The 17,115-nt window shown below is 38.9% G+C and overlaps 1 protein-coding gene across 5 annotated transcripts in view; it reads right to left on the bottom strand.

The window, feature by feature from the left end:
- PAPOLA (poly(A) polymerase alpha) overlaps positions 1 to 17,115 on the bottom strand; it is a 334,417-nt gene that overhangs the window by 98,216 nt on the left and 219,086 nt on the right. For 4 of the 5 annotated variants that reach the window (XM_029597901.1, XM_029597900.1, XM_029597903.1 and 1 more), the window contains 4 exons: positions 10,082 to 10,135; positions 9,112 to 9,231; positions 7,261 to 7,370; positions 5,517 to 5,638 (listed from right to left, as the gene is read on the bottom strand). In XM_029597901.1, coding sequence (XP_029453761.1) covers positions 5,517 to 5,638; positions 7,261 to 7,370; positions 9,112 to 9,231; positions 10,082 to 10,135 — 406 coding nt within the window. The remainder of the gene's footprint in view (positions 1 to 5,516; positions 5,639 to 7,260; positions 7,371 to 9,111; positions 9,232 to 10,081; positions 10,136 to 17,115) is intronic. The other variant, XM_029597904.1, reaches the window with a different exon arrangement.

Genomic DNA, 17,115 nt, shown 5'->3' with positions numbered 1-17,115 from the left:
TGGGTAGAGTTAGAGAAGATGTGGTAGACCTGATTGACAAACTGAAGAGTAGTAAAGAGTACTGAAGGAACTAAAAAATGAAATTTCAGACCTCTTAGTAAAAATTTGTAACCTATCATTAAAATCATCCATTGTACCTGAAGACTGGAGGATAGCTAATGTAACCCCAATATTTAAAAAGGGCTCCAGGGGCGATCCGGGAAACTACAGACCGGTTAGCCTGACTTCAGTACCAGGAAAAATAGTGGAAAGTGTTCTAAACATCAAAATCACAGAACATAATAGAAAGACATGGTTTAATGGAAAAAGTCAGCATGGCTTTACCCAAGGCAAGTCTTGCCTCACAAATCTGCTTCACTTTTTTGAAGGAGTTAATAAACATGTGGATAGAGTTGAACCGATAGATGTAGTATACTTGGATTTTCAGAAGGCATTTGACAAAGTTCCTCATGAGAGGCTTCTAGGAAAAGTAAAAAGTCATGGGATAGGTGGCGATGTCCTTTTGTGGATGACAAACTGGCTAAAAGACAGGAAACAGACTAGGATTAAATGGACAATTTTCTCAGTGGAAGGGAGTGGGCAGTGGAGTGCCTCAGGGATCTGTATTGGGACCATTATATATTTATATGATCTGGAAAGAAATACGAGTGAGATAATCAAATTTGCAGATGATACAAAATTGTTCAGAGTAGTTAAATCACAAGCCGATTGTGATAAATTGCAGGAAGACCTTGTGAGACTGGAAAATTGGGCATCAAAATGGCAGATGAAATTTAATGTGGATAAGTGCAAGGTGATGCATATAGGGAAAAATAACCCATACTATAGTTACACAATGTTAGGTTCCATATTAGGTGCTACAACCCAAGAAAGAGATCTAGGCGTCATAGTGGATAACACATTGAAATCGTCGGTTCAGTGTGCTGCGGCAGTCAAAAAAGCAAACAGAATGTTGGGAATTATTAAAAAGGGAACGGTGAATAAAACGGAAAATGTCATAATGCCTCTATATCGCTCCATGGTGAGACCGCACCTTGAATACTGTGTACAATTCTGGTCGCTGCATCTCAAAAAAAGATATAATTGCGATGGAGAAGGTACAGAGAAGGGCTACCAAAATGATAAGGGGAATGGAACAGCTCCCCTATGAGGAAAGACTAAAGAGGTTAGGACTTTTCAGCTTGGAGAAGAGGCGGCTGAGGGGGGGGGATATGATAGAGGTGTTTAAAATCATGAGAGGTCTAGAATCTGTTATTTACTCTTTCAGATAATAGAAAGACTAGGGGGCACTCCATGAAGTTAGCATGTAGCACATTTAAAACTAATCGGAGAAAGTTCTTTTTTACTCAACGCACAATTAAACTCTGGAATTTGTTGCCAGAGGATGTGGTTAGTGCAGTTAGTATAGCTGTGTTTAAAAAAAGATTGGATAAGTTCTTGGAGAAGTCCATTACCTATTAAGTTGACTTAGAAAATAGCCACTGCTATTACTAGCAACGGTAACATGGAATAGACTTAGTTTTTGGGTACTTGCCAGGTTCTTATGGCCTGGATTGGCCACTGTTGGAAACAGGATGCTGGGCTTGATGGACCCTTGGTCTGACCCAGTATGGCATGTTTTAAGGACTACCTGTGACGCGAGCTTAGAAATCCTCTCTTCCGTCAGAAAAACCTTTCCCAAGGCCGTGTCAAAGCGAGCCCCCAGAAACTCCAAAGTCTGGGAGGGAATCAGATGATGCTTCTCAGGGTTGACCACCCATCCCAATGAGTCCAACATCCAGAGCACCCGCGCCACTGCGGCTCTGCATAGGCTTTCTGACTTTGCTCGAATTAGCCAATCGTCCAGATAGGGATGCACCAATATCCTTTCCCGTCGCAAGGCGGCCGCGACCACCACCACCACCATCACCTTGGTGAAAACCCGGGGCGCCGTCAAGAGCCCGAACGGAAGAGTGCAAAATTGGAAATGTCGTCTGAGGATCGTAAACCGCAGATATTTCTGATGGTCTGAGCGTATCGGGATGTGCAGGTACGCTTCCGTTAGGTCCAGCGACGCCAAAACCTCTTCCTTGTACACCGACGCTATGACGGAGCAAAGAGTTTCCATCCAAAAACGGGTTACCTTCAGGGCACGATTCACCTGCTTCAAATAGAGGATGGGATGGAAGGTACCCTTTTTTGGTACCATGAAGTAGATGGAGTAGGACTTCGGGCACTGGAACTATGGCACCCAGATCCTGCAGGCGCTGTAGAGTGTCTCGCACCGCCCTTCGCTTTAGGTGGTTCGCACAAGGGGATACTATGTAATGCTCCTTGACTGGCCGGGCAAAATCTAAGGCGTAGCCGTGTTCTATGATGCATAGGACCCATTGGTCGGAGGGCAATTTCGTCCACGCCTCCCGGAAAAGGGATAACCTTCCCCCAATTCTTGGCACAGAAGGGTGGACAGGCCTCACTTCATTGCGCGGTCTTGGAGCCCCCATGGGACTGTGAAGCACTGTCTCTGGCAGGTCGGCGGCCCTGAAAGGACTGGTTCCAAGAAGCCTGACGGCCAGTGCCCTGGTGAAATGACGACCCGGTGAATCTTGAAGAGAGGAAACGACGATTTCCTTTAAATCTTGCCTGCTGAGGAAAGGAACCTTTGGATCGAGGCCTATCCTCCGGCAATCTGTGGACTTTGTTCTCTCCCAGAGACTTTATCATGTCCTCCAGCTGTTGCCCAAAGAGGAGTTTCCACTTAAATGGTAAAGAACTCAGCTGCGCTTTGGAGGACCCATCAGCCAACCAGTTTCGGAGCCAGATGAGCCTGCGGGCAGAAACTGCTGCAACCAATGTCCTGCCCGAAGTCCGCAGAAGATCGTACAGGGCATCCACGCTATACGCTGCCGCCTCCAGACGGCTAGCATGCAACGCTGCCGCATCCGAGAGGGAAGCTTCCACCTGCCAATCCTGAACCCAATGGAGACAAGCCCGCTGCGCAAAACTGCTACACATAGCCATCCGGACCCAGAGGGCCAAAACCTCAAAAATTTTCTTCAGCTACAGCTCCAGCTTGTGGTCCTGCAAGTCTTTCAATGCAGTGGCCCCTGTGATGGGAATGGTGGTCTTTTTTGTGACCACGGAAACCGCGGCATCCACCTTAGGAACTCTGAGCAGATCCAAAGCTTCCTCCGGAAGCGGATACAATTTGTCCATAGCTCGACCCCCTTCAAGCCAAAGTCTAGAGTGTCACACTCCTTAAACAAAAGATCCGTGACCGACATATGAAACTGAAAGGATCGAGCCAGACCCCGGAGGTCCACCATGACAGGATCCATAGTTCCGAAGGAACTTCAATGCCGAGCTCCTCCAGAATGACTGGTATCAGCGGTCCCAATTCGTCCCTCCAAAACAGTCGCACCACCTTTGGATCATCGCCCTCCACCACCGGGATCCCATCCAGTTTGGCCGGCTGAGAGTGAAGATCCGGATCCGTATCCTGTCCGTCACTCGGAGCTGGTGGAGGAGACTGATCTTCATCTGATGTGTCTGTCAGACGTCTCCGCCAGATGGGACAGAAACTGGCGAGGGCGCTTTGACTTGGGATTATCTCTGCCACTGGATGACCTGGAGCATTTGTGTAAAGAGGACCTTCTCCCCGGTTCCTGATGTCGACAAGGGTGTCCGGGGCAACTTAGTACGTGATCTCTTCTCTGCTTTGTGGGACTTGAAGAACCTTTGCAGCATTCTGACAAATTTGGAGGAGAACGAGGAAGACGACCCATCCGAATCTTTGTCCTGTTCCTCCTCCGAGGAATCCTCCTGCGCATCCGGAACTGTGCCTCCCCAAGGGGCAGCTGGCCTCGGGAAAGTTGGGGTGGAGAGGGCTCCTCTCCTAGAGCCGCCAGCGCTGCTCACTCCTGATCCCTCATGGTTTGCAGCAGAGCCTCCGATGCTGCACTAAGCAGGAAGGGATCCGAGCCTTGCCTTCTCCGATTGGGCCTCTCAGGCTCCTTACGTGGCCTGGCGCTGTCCCTGTCAGCCTTGTGCTGATTTCTCTGCAATGGGCCTTGCAGGCCGCGCCACGAGGCATATCCCTGGCCTCGATTTAATCAGTACCCGAAAAAAGAACCGTGGCGACTGAGGTGATTTCCCAGTCAAAAAAACAGCAAAAAAGCAGCAAAAACTGAGTGGATGCTAGGCCGGAGCACCAAAGACAAGAAAACACAACTTTTAAATCTTTACCTGGTCGGGATGGGTACCGCTGAGGGTGAGTGAGCCGGGACCCCCGATATCACCCTCAGCCGCGGCAATTTCGGGGTCTCCAACCCTCTGCTCTCCAGCCTCAAATACCAGGGGGGATGGTCCCACCAGGACCTGCCGACCCCCTGGGAGGCTAAATGCCACAATCTCTGTGAGCAAACTTTTTTTCCCCCCGAATGAATTTAAAGATAAAGGGACAGTAACCTAAACCTTCCTCTGAAAAATACCCGTGCCAACCAAACCAAAATCAGAGAAATTTAAACCTAAGACCAGACACTAGGCTTTGCACCTCCATCATCTGCTGGAGACAGAAAAATACTAATAGACACTAGGTGGCAACTCAGGAGTATAGGACAGAGTCCGCAAAGTCTTTTTCTGTCTCCATCTGCTGGAGGGGAGGCAAAACCCAGCTGTCCTGGACTGATCCGGGTACATACAGGGAAAGACGAGTATTCTATTACTATGGTCTCTGTTCATGGGTAAAAGCCATGTAGAGTCGATCCTAGTCATCTCAGTTCAATACTTCATGTACATCAGCAACCTGCTACCCAACTAACAGTACTTAGAAAATGTCCGACTGGGACTATCCTGAAGATTCAGTGGCAGCGATATATGCTGCCATGCAGATTTGATTTCTCCACTTGGTAGCTCCTCAGCTGAGGATGCTTCTAAGTTACTGTTCACAGCCTCTGGGAAGGGAGGAAGTTTCTATCTGCACAAGAGGAACACCTACTGGCCAGAGGGCACATCCCAGGTTCTGGAGGAAGCCATGGTTTGTGTCTCTGGCCAAAGATTATCATCACTGTGATGCCTGGGTTAGGGTTAAGAACAGAAATACTCTGAATGGTTGTAAATGAAGGCTCATGGCAAAGTAGTCCTTGCAGAAGATGTTTCTGACTGGGCTGAAAGCACAAAGGAACAAGAAATGGCCAGCTAAAAAATTACTGGAGTGTGAAATAGTTGAGAAGCTACATGTCAGAAATAAGACATGCTAGCAAAGGTATACATGGATGTTTCCAAGCATCTTTTGCCATTGCCATCAACCTCCCTGCTGATGGCAAAAATATAGAAATATGCATGCACACGAAGTACATTAAGATCTTACTCCCTAACGGCTGTACTGTCCATAAAATATACCTGAGGAAGAGCATATGTACATATCAATGAGGAACTCTCTGAAACATTGCCCTATTCTCTATTGCGATGCCTGGAAATCCCAGCCACCAGTCAAAAACTAAGAATGATATCTGTCAGCCAGGCGCTTCGAAATTTACCTTTTTCTTTTTCTGTAGTACATGATTAGGCAGCAGCTGGTGCAGTTGTTTTCTTTTTACATGCATTGCTGCAATTTTCATGTCCATTTCGAACATCTTGCTGTTTATTGCTTGCCTATATACTACACAGCAAGAAAAACAAACATTTACATGGGATAATACAGCATCCTTCAGCTTTTTTCACCTTGTCAGTGCTCAGAAATGAAACAAAGCTCATTTTTTTGTTAATAGCTAGAACTCTGGCAGCATTATACAAATTAAGTGTTCAAACACTCATTTGTATTTTCAAATGTTTTATAAAGTAAACATTAAAAATGACACAAAATAAATAGCCTCTAATGGATTTGGGTAGTTATGCATTTAGAAACAGCACTTTGAATCATACTGACTCCACCCCTAGTGTTCCAATCGAAAAGAGGTCTCTTATGTGCTGGATCGGTTATACCACTTGACACTCTCCCAAAGACTACAGTAATTTCTATAGCCCTCCAAACTTACATAATTACAACAATTTCACTTGTTTCAAGATTTTTGAAATACAATTTGCATTATAAAAGAATCAGGTATATACCAGGTTTAAATAGCTCCACTGAAATATTTGTGAGAAGAAACTAGTTTCAAAATTTTCAGCCCACTTTGCCTGTAAAATTGGAAATTAATGCATTGCAGTGAGCAAATGACAAAATAATGCATGAAAATTCCATTTTACAATCATATCCACTTGTGTAAGTTTCCGTTGAAAATATTATGTATATTTCAGATTCAATAAATACTGCAGAAAGTTATATCTACAGTATCAGATGATGGCAGAAAATATCAACCAGCCAATATAGTCTGCCTAGTCATTTCTGTCCACAATGCCAAGGATATATTCTAGCTCCCAATCCAAACGTGGAAATAACTCCTTAATCAGGACAGCTTGTCATTTTCCTAAGGAGAGATCTTGTAAGCAGTCATATAGCCTTTACATAAAACAAACATATGTTTTTGCCCAAAAGGATTCAATCAAGGAGAACAAAATGCATGAACAGAGGATAAATTTAGGAATCAACATAGCTCTAGCCTGGATTTCGTTTTAATGTTCCCTTTTATCCCTCACATATTTGGGTGCAGTTCTGCTTTTATTTTTTTTAATAGGAAAAAAAATCAACCTGGAAGCTAACTTCTGTGCATATACTTTAACTGTATAAGCGAATGCAACTGAATAGAAGCATGCGCTGCATGACCAAAGCAGCCTCAAATTACTCTCCAATTAGTACTTAAAAGATCAAAGCTTCAAATGTAAGGTGTGAAATATTAAGTTTCTCCATCCTTGATGGTGAAATAATTTATTAAAATTTCAATGTGCTAAAGAAAAATTTGAGATGGGATTGTATCTGGGTATATTGAGAGTAACAGTCCAAAATCAGCAAGTTATTTAGGGGATAATTTACTAAGCTGCATTAAAAGTTGGCCATTAACACAAGCTAATGGCTTTTTAACAGGTTACATTACAGAGATCAGGGCCTATTTACTAAAGTGCATTAATGTGTTATTGTGCGATAGCACACTAATCAGTCACTTAAGCATTATCCATTCCCACCCTTGTGAAAGCTATGGAATCAAGCAGTGATCCAACATGCACACTCTCCTTATCAATTTCAAGATTATGCAATAACCCTAAAAAACCCCAAAAAAACAAACCCTAAACACATTGAAAAAAATCCTGAAACTCTTCCAAATGTCAGGACAAGTCAAGTTTTACCTGTGTCTGTAAAAGACTGAATGTCATATGTAAGATCAACACTCAGATTTTCAGAATTTTCCATTTTCTTAAACACTAACCCAATCACCCACATTGTACGGAATTCTTCCCTGCAAAGTTACAAAAATTACATTAATTTGGTTGACGTAACTTATCAAGTAATCCAAACAAAATGTAATTGGTAAGGCAAAGCAGAGGCACTTTGGTATATTTGTAACAAACAAATTTTGATTGGCTAATCTGCACAAAACATGCTATTCAACATTTAAGGGATCTAAAAAATGTTTGCGTCTTTATTAGGTTGCAGCACAAAATGTAACATCTTTATTATGTAACCTTTGGTTTTCATTAGAATTTCCTATACTTGTACTCCATTTCAAACAAGATTAAACTAGCCCTCTCAGTTCTGCTCTTTCAAGATTATTCCTATCCTAGACCACAACAGGAATTATACATGTTCCCATGCAATAAGGCCCCAGCCACCTTCATCATCCAAAGTAAATAGCTTTAGAAACCTAGCATAAAGTTTAATGTTGCTTATCAAACTAGTATAACAATTTTAAAAATCTGGAAGTTTCATTAACCACAAGTGCATGAATGTTTTTGCACAATACAAGTTATAGAAACTTTGCACAGAATCACAATTTGTAGATCTGGAATAGAAGAGATGGATGGGTCCAATGAGATCTTACTTTTTTTTTTTTTTTAAAATAGCAGGTACTGAGAGTAATGTCACCTCATCTTTGATTAAAAAAAAAAATAAAAAATGAAGTTAAGATACATCACTGGCAGTATCTTTACGAACCCATGACCTTAACGGGAAATCAAAAACAAAATTCTTTAAAAAGAAAAGTGTCAAGATGGGGGAATACCATCAAATTCATGTTATCAAAAAAAATATTTTAACCACTAATTAACATTTTCCCCCGGCTACCATTTCACAGAATTCCCCAAAGTAAAATGTTTCATTGATAAGGTAAAACAGACTGCATTTATAAATTTTATATGGTTTTTCACACATTTCTTTTATAGCAGTAGGGAAATAAAGATTTAAAAACTTTGAGAAGGAAGCATCTCCCGAAAGCTTGTCAATAAAAAGGCATCACCTTGCTAACCTTTATTTTTGTACATTTAAGTAGATTAACATGCCAGCCATATTACTTTATAGCAATACTGTAATAATGATCAAAGACAAGCCAACAGTGTTTGATGTACACACATCAGGAGTTGCCTAGTGGTTAGAGCAGCAGGCTGAGAACCATGAAAAACAGTTCAAAATCCCACTGATGTGCCTTGTAACCCTGCACAAGTCACTTAATCCTTCACTACCTCAGGTACAAACTTAAATTGTAAGCCCTCTGGGACAGGAAAATATCTACTGTACCTGAATGTAACAATGCTTGAAATACCAATGAAAGTAGTGAGCTAAATCTAAATTCATAAAAAATAAATGCCAATTTATGGTTTTCCTGGAAAAATCTGCACTTGCTGCTTTAAACCATGCAAGATTACTTTTTAAAAATGTCACTAAATGCACCTGTGCATTTCTTTCACAAAACTAATAGAATAAAAACATTTGCTAACCAAACCTACTAAAAAGCAAATGGTTCCTATGGAACTTGAGTTATTAGGGCTTCGTGGAGTACAATAGTTACATAGCTAAATACAATTCAATTTGGAGCCATAGGATATGTTGTGTGTCAACCTTGGAAGTCACACGATGTCAACAAATGCTTTTTCAAAAGGTGTCTTGTCATTAAACACTTTGTATCATTCACGATTTAGAACAAAATTCTCACATAAGATGAAGTGCAAGTATTTTTTTTATTTTTTTTGCCAGTGTTGTCTTACTTGTCAGTATTCTCCTTGGGTGCTGGGAATGATTGAGGATTCACATGAGCCAGTGTAATGAATTCATTCTTCTCCAGGCTTCCAACCAGAATACGGATTTTTGACTCCACCAAGCCCACCCTGCATGAATGCCACCTTTCGTTAGTAAATGTATTATAAAGGCCATTGCTTGAAACCTAACACTTAAATGTTGAACAATTTTAGGGGTAATATACGTTTAGTGTAATAAAAAGAACCTCAAAGCCTAGGCTGAGGAGATGTCTTGACTGCAATGAAATGTATGGAGGCTCAGGGGGACCTGAGCTCAGGAATATTTTCCGGTCTTCTGCACTGCAGATGAAGGGGATTGCTCAACACTGCTCACTAGTTAACCAAGTAAAATGGATTGGTTCGACCTTACAGGAAGCTTCAAATCCATGCTCCTGGCAAGACCTGTGGTGTTGTGTATGTAGCCAACCACATGTGGAAGGAGAGACTTAAAAGGAACCAACAGGGATATAAAAAGTGGACACCAACAGGTGGCTTGGAAAGTTCTAAATGTTCCATGCAGGAGACGCCCACCTAGAGTTATGTAGAACAAAAATAACCACCTTCATTTTCAATGAACCTTCAATGAAAAAGATCTGAGATCAATTCAGTCTTGAAAATCCAACAAATCTTCCCAGATGCATTCCTGCTTTACAGTTTTAGAAAATTCATTTCATACAGATCCTTCTCCAGATTGTTACTTTGTTAGAAACAAACGAATGGAACAGTAATACTATACTGGAGAAAGTCTTACAGATGGGACTCTCCAGTCTGCTATCATGGGATGCACTCTCCACAGAAACATTTAAACATTTAAGTGAAATAGCATACTTTGGCATTTTACCCTCTAGCATTCATGGTTAAAGACCCAAGAAGGGAGGAACTGGGGAAACTGAAGTGCTCGCCTGTTTATATTCAAGGGTTGCTCTGGTATTCTACTTACCATTCTAGTCGCTGTTTTTCTGTTGGTGCGCTTGCTAGAAGTACTATATAATGCCTTTGAAGATAAAGACAATAGGCTATTATTTTTAACATGTGCAACACTGGACATTTAAGACAAAACTTTCCTGCATTACCTACACATATTTGATTTTATATAACCTATCAGATACAGTAATATTCTCAGCCTCTAGGGGGAAAAAAAACTTAAATAACTTACAAACAAGATTAAAAGCTACTGCCACAGAATGAGACATTTACTTTGATTTCAAAAGTGAACATTTAATACATTTTTCTTTCAAAACACAAACTGTATTTAATTGCTTCTGGCATGGAAGTATATTTTCACATTTAATAGTCCATTGCTATTTGAATGAAACCTGTTACTATTAATCTTCAGGCTATATTCTGTCACCATTTTCACGTAAAATGAACTCAGTAACTAAACTACGTGACAGGTTTTAAACAAAAAATACTGGCTTTAATATACAGACTTGTCCTAAACAAAGATTTGGATTGTTTTATCCCTTGAACCTGTTCTACAATTAGTCACAATGCCAAATCAATGCCAAATTACTTATCTTTAAATATCATGGCTCCATTTTTGTGTAACACTTAATGGCATTTGACAATAAAGCAATTTCACCAAGAGGAACCAAGGCACATTTTCCACTTAACTTCTGATTTAAGTTTTGAAGTGTCTGAAAGGTGGAATATAAATCAAATACTGTTCTATTTCTCTCTATTGAAAATAAGATCTATGGATAAAGAAGACAAAAGCCTTCGAAGGTTTTTGTTTGGAGGTGGCTTGGCCCAGGAGTTTCCTCCTGTTCCTTTCAGGCTTCCAGCTCAAATCCAAGCTAGCCTCTACTTTGCCATGGCATTATGCACCTTCATTCGCAACTACCCAGAGATTTATTTTATTTTATTTTTTAATTTACCCTATTTTTTTATATCCACTTTCCCAAGCGAGCCAGCTGTTGTAGTACATTCTCATCCAGGGGCTACAGACCACAGCACTCTCTAGGAACCTAATATGGAGATTTTAAGCCTGGTAATAAGTGTCACAGTGGAACTGCTACCGAGGTTCCATCTTCCCAAGGGCCGTGAATGCTGCCTCTGCAGCATCCCCTGTTTGGGGGAGCAGAAGCCTGGCTAGGGAATCACACCCAGGCTTCATGAGAACGTACAACACTACCACAGATATAGCTACAAGACTTAAGATTCTAAGTTGTAATAAAACAAGAAAAATGAAGCAGTAATTTTGTAAGCAACAGAGAAATGTGCAAAATTTCAGTGCAACTGAACTTTCAAATTTATTATAAAAGTTCAGAACCCTATTTGATTTTATAAAAACGGATTCAATGATTTTCTATCTTGAAATATTTTCCATTGAATCTCACATTTTACTTACACCTCCATCTCATTACTTAAGATTTCTGAAATGTACACGTGCTCCAGTCTGTTCCTTCCCATAAACAGTGCCAAATTTATTGCATGTTTCTCACAGCATATGATTGCACATTTCCAGTAATGGCTAGTACTGGGGCAGTTAATACCAACAGCAACCTGCTGGGCAGACTGAATGGACCTTTGGTCTTCATCTGTCATTTGCTGTTACTAGGTCATGATAAGTTTTATATTTCACAGTAATAAAATTTAAATAAAACAATTTAGATGCATACTAACAATTATGCAATTTTAAAACATTTTCTTCCTATGAATGTATTTTAAAATGTTATAGTATTACTTAATCTTAAGGCAAAATATTTTCTCCTAATAAATCGTGTCTGAATCCGAAAAGTTTTGAAAATAAGTATTGAAACGTTAACTTTACCCAATTGCTATATTAGATGTTTGAATTTAATTAGCAAGGGCAAAATGAAATAGGAAAGTCCTGAAACCTCCAATTTCCTTCATGTAACATTCTATACTTTGCTTGGACTACTGGAATTTAAGAAGTTTGCATTTGACAAGTGCACATGCCAACAGTGAGCAGCACTTACAACTTGGCCAAGCAACTGCTCTGAAAACAGGTCAATGGGGCTGTTGTCCTACACTATGTTATCAACATCCGTTACCAAGTGCATAAATGCAGTGCTTATTATCGTGTAAACTGTTAAACATTGAGATGGCACAAATTATCCTGGTCAGTAATGCAAAAACCATATCCTCAGGTATAGTAAAGCTTCTTGCATTACATGTGACACATTTTACGTGTTTTAACGTGCAAACTTTTTGCAGCACTAATAGGTAAAATATTTTTGCATATTACCTCTAACCTAAATTTGTAATAGTAATGTGACATCTGTTGCGTTTAACAGCTTGTGATCTATAATGCAGGTGTTAAATGTGCATTAAAGCTTGCAAAGTGTTATCGTGCTTTAGTACATTGGCTCCTTTGAATTTCATAGCAAACAAAACTTTTAAATTTCCCCATTCTACTCAAAAAAGGAAAACCTAGAATACAAAAACCATGCATTCTTTTCTCTTCCTATTTAAACTAGAACAAGCCGATTGCAATAATTCCACTGGTGCTGTTCTAACACTAATGAATATTAGACATTGTCCATGCTACAACCATGACAAATTCTAGTCAGGTCCTACTCTTGCTATAGCAACTATGATAGTCAGGGGAACCACACTGCAGTCAGACTTGAATTGTACCATTTTTGGATATGATATACATATAACTTTATAAATGACATTACCAGTCAACGGATTGGAAAATAGTTTTGGAAATGTTGCAATTTAATTGCAGAGTTATATTTCTTTTTATCTTACAACAAATGATTGACCGTGCACAGTACTCAAAACTAGCAACTGTTTGGCAACAATTCTACACTTTTCTACTTCTCCCACAAATATACTACATTGTGATCAATCGCTAACACATAAAAGTGTAGATTACTATGGCAAAGTCATTTTATTTAACAAAATTCAAACAAATTCACATTTACAAACTAAAAGTCTAGCAAACTAAGTTAATGGTAGAGTACTAATGTTTAACTACTGGCGAGCTGTAAAGAATTAAAAATATTGTACATACCTACAAGCCTTGCATGAGGTTTTTCAACAAAAGCTGATTGTTTCATTATAGAATCAGCACTAGTAAAACAGACTACAGAAAGAGACCCAAGAAAAACACCAAGAATTACACACCTACCTTTTCTACATTGATCATCAGTATAAACAAGTACTCTGCTTTAAATGTTGAGAATACTAGTTCTTTCAAACTGAAATATGCTTTTTGAAAAAAACCTTTTTATCCCAATGGAAAGTGCCTTTTTTCAATTTTAATTCAGATAATAAAACATGTCTACATTGAAAAATATGTAAACAGCATGCCACATTTAGTTTATAGTTGAATATTACAAGAAAGGAAATGCTAGACAGGTCTATAATCAGTATATTTGAAGCTTCATGTTTTTATTGTATCTTTAAGAAGAGGGTAATTAGTATCAGATTTAAACCAAAATCTAGAAATGTTTTCAGTCAATGCATAATTAAACAATTGAATATGCTGCCAGAGAATGGTCAAAGCTAGTAATTTAAGTTTAAAGAAAGGTTTGGATAAATTTCCTTAGGAATGGTCCATTAACCATTTTATTATTGGTGTCTGTCTAGTATGCTTTTCACGTATGTACTATTGTTACCTGCCCCAAACTTTGGAGAGTGTGGGATTGAAATAATTTTATTTAAAAAGTAACTAACCATTATTTAGTGAAATAGTTTGTCTCCACCTCCCACTTTTGGAAGCAAACAGCATGGAATGGGGCTTTCCTTTTTGGGACTTGATAGGCAGTTTCAAGAAACCTGGACTGGCCACTGTCAGACAAAATGCTGGGCTTGATGGGCCCCTTGGTCTGATCCAGTGGGACATTTATGTTCATAAGAGGGTGAAACAACTTAAGTACTAAATATAAACACACACTTATTTAAACTGTGTAAAATGCATTTGTTTTACATCCCACACTGTATGTAGTGTACCAAAATTTTTACAGTAAATTTCATTTAGTTTTGCTTTTCCCGACTTAATATTCATTAAAAAAAAATCTACATTAGAAGTGGCATTTTAACCAAGAAAATTACTTCAAAATTCTAAAGGATATATCTTACTGCATTCCCTTTTGGGAAAATAAAAAAATTCCTTCATATGGGACAGCTGGAAGTCACAGAGTGTATGAAAGGACAAGAACTCTCACTGTGGGGTACAACAAGTAGTGCTGGGCCACAATGTGTGGTGTTGAGCACTCCCCTTATGGGGTGGACATACAGTAATTTTTAGTCCAGATCATTTAGCTGGTACAATTTTTGTGCATTTGCGCCTTGCACCAAGTTATGACTTGATCTTGCATGATTTAAAAACTGTGTAGGGAAAATAAGTGATTTTTTTGCCAAACTGTCTTTTCAGTGGAAGAAACTCAATGATACTCTATAGTTTTAAATTTAGCACAAATTAAAAACTCATCATGCACACAAAATCATCATAGTCATTAGTTTTGGTTTATATTTTCATCATAAACAGGGACCTTAATGTGGAATTCTTGAAATAAATTACTTCTGAAAGGCTTCCCTCCCATTGGTAGATAAAATCAGCACTTATTTAACAGATATTTGCATACCTGTCAATTCAGGCCAAAAGTACAATAAAATTTGTCTTTGGCAAAAATTGCAGTGTTTTCCCTCCTTACATAATGGAAAAGTGTTTCTAAATTTCACTATTTGTAGCAAAAGTGGTTTATAGACACTTTGTATACAGAAGCAGAATGCCAGTCTTAGCTTTTAACAAATCGATAAAATGTTCAGCATTCAAACCTTACTATAATGCAGTTTTAGTCCTGGAGAAAACTGGAGTCTTGGTAGTTTGAGACACCTTTATAATTACATCAAATATTTACAAGAATTATATAACTTCTTTTTCAAGATAACTGTAGACACTGAAAAGCAAGAGAACTTAGCAATATTACCAAATCTTTACATAACTGACAAATTAAAGTCCAAAGAATTTCTCTGACAAGTTAATAATGCCTTACTGGGTCAGAGATAGGAGTTATAAATGTAAAGGTCATATTCCAAAGGGGCACCGTCATCATAGAATGAACAAATTCAGAGGAAAAACAGCTAAAGCCATTGAGTAACTTTTCCCTAATCCACAGAAAATCCAAATGCATCACTTCCCTCCCAGTATTTCGATGTCTCTGAATTATAATGCATGAGCACGTTGGGTATGACTAAGGACTGTAAAATCCACAGTAAAATCAATCTTTAGTTTTTCAGTCCATGAATGTGGAAAGATTTCTCATAAGGGTTTCCTCCAAGTGTTCACACACTGTGGAGTTTTTTTCATACTTCTCAAATTAGTCTCCTTCAAGATATCCAATGACAAAGGCAATTGCCATTCCATATGCAAAATGATACATTTCTTCTGAAAACAGTGTGGAATATGCAAATTTTCCTTGCATATTAAAACTAGGAAACAATTTATATTAATCCTCATTTGATCATGGTGAGAACTTGCTTCAGCATATCTGAAATAATGAAAGGAAAACTGCTGGAGAAAATTTTATGTAGCTGTCTTGCAGTACCATCAACAGGGACCAATACATTTAAAAGTGTGTAAATGTACATTTTTTTTCATTACATGAATACATGTCTCCATGATACATACATATGCTATATCCTCCCTGCCCCTCCCCCCAGCCAAAAAACCAGAATAAAAGCCAAAGGAATAAACATGGTAAAAAAACAAAACAAAAAACCCACCCTCACTTCTCTGCTAATCCTATGTATTAACTCAGGCTCTTATAGTCAGCAAGGGGTGACAACTTTGCTTCATATTTCTCTGTAATAAGTATATTAGATAAAATCTGCTGCTACAAAAGTGTTATAAGTTTCAAAAAAAAAAAAAAAAAAAAAAAAAAGCCTTCACTGCACTCGCCCCTCTATAGAAAATGCATGAGCATTTAAATGAACAGAAGTCAGATGTTCAAATCTCCTGAGATCATATCTGCAAAAAAACAAACCCCATTATATAAAACCGCACATAACCTATTAAGGTTCATTTATTTTGCTCTTCATTCACATTTTTACACTGACAAACCATTTAAATGAAGATTTCACCAAGTTGGGAAAAGTGCAATTTGTACAGTAACAGAACTCACAGGATGGAATTTTTTATTTTTAACAGCAGATCCACACTTGCAGCTCTCGAATCAAGAGCAACAAAAACTGTTTAAATCAAAAGTGAAAAATTTCAAGCACCTTGGATGTAAGGATAAGTAAGGATCAGGATCAACAAGTTAGTTTATCAAGACCTCACTACGGTATGAATTCAAATAAATATAATTCCAGAATTGCTTAAGCTCAGAAATGGAATCCAACATGAAACAAAAAATTCACACACATCTATGAGCACAAACACATCCTAAACAAACCATTGTTACATTAGTTTGCTTGAAAGATGACATTTCAAGGTCAACCTCATTATGCAGACTTCGGTATGTACAATATTCTTATATATTCCTCTCTTTGTGGTGATCCAGAGTGATGCTAAAATTCAAGGAGAGCCCACTGGCACTGAAGTGGAAGACAATGAAATACAGCAAGCTAGGTGATCTGAGGCACTGGTTGAGTCTCCTAAGTTAGCTCTTTAATATTATATTTTGAGAATTTAGGTTTGTAAAGTATCCAGTTCAAACATTTAATGTCATGAGAACTGAAAATACTGTTGATGGAAGAAAAATGGTAAAATTTGGTACATTAGTATTTCCAAGTCTGATCATCTAGTGCTAAGAGAACCTAAAACTGGCAAAGAATTCTATAAAAGCTTAAATTTAGTACTGGTCTGAAGCAGCATGTTTCAGCAGCAGAGACCGCAAAATACTGAAATAAAAGACAATGCCGAGGTACAGCACAAGCTCAGAGGAGCAACAGTCAATTATAGGGAAAACCAGAAGGAGCCTGCAATGATTCTAACAGGAGCAGCAGTCACAACTCAGAAGCATATTCCACCCTGTCAACATATTTAGACTTTTT

This window comes from Rhinatrema bivittatum, chromosome 4 (assembly GCF_901001135.1).
Source record: "Rhinatrema bivittatum chromosome 4, aRhiBiv1.1, whole genome shotgun sequence".
NCBI lineage: Eukaryota > Metazoa > Chordata > Amphibia > Gymnophiona > Rhinatrematidae > Rhinatrema > Rhinatrema bivittatum.
The sequence above is the reverse complement of the archived record's forward strand: the minus strand, read 5'-3'. Positions and strand labels throughout refer to the sequence as shown.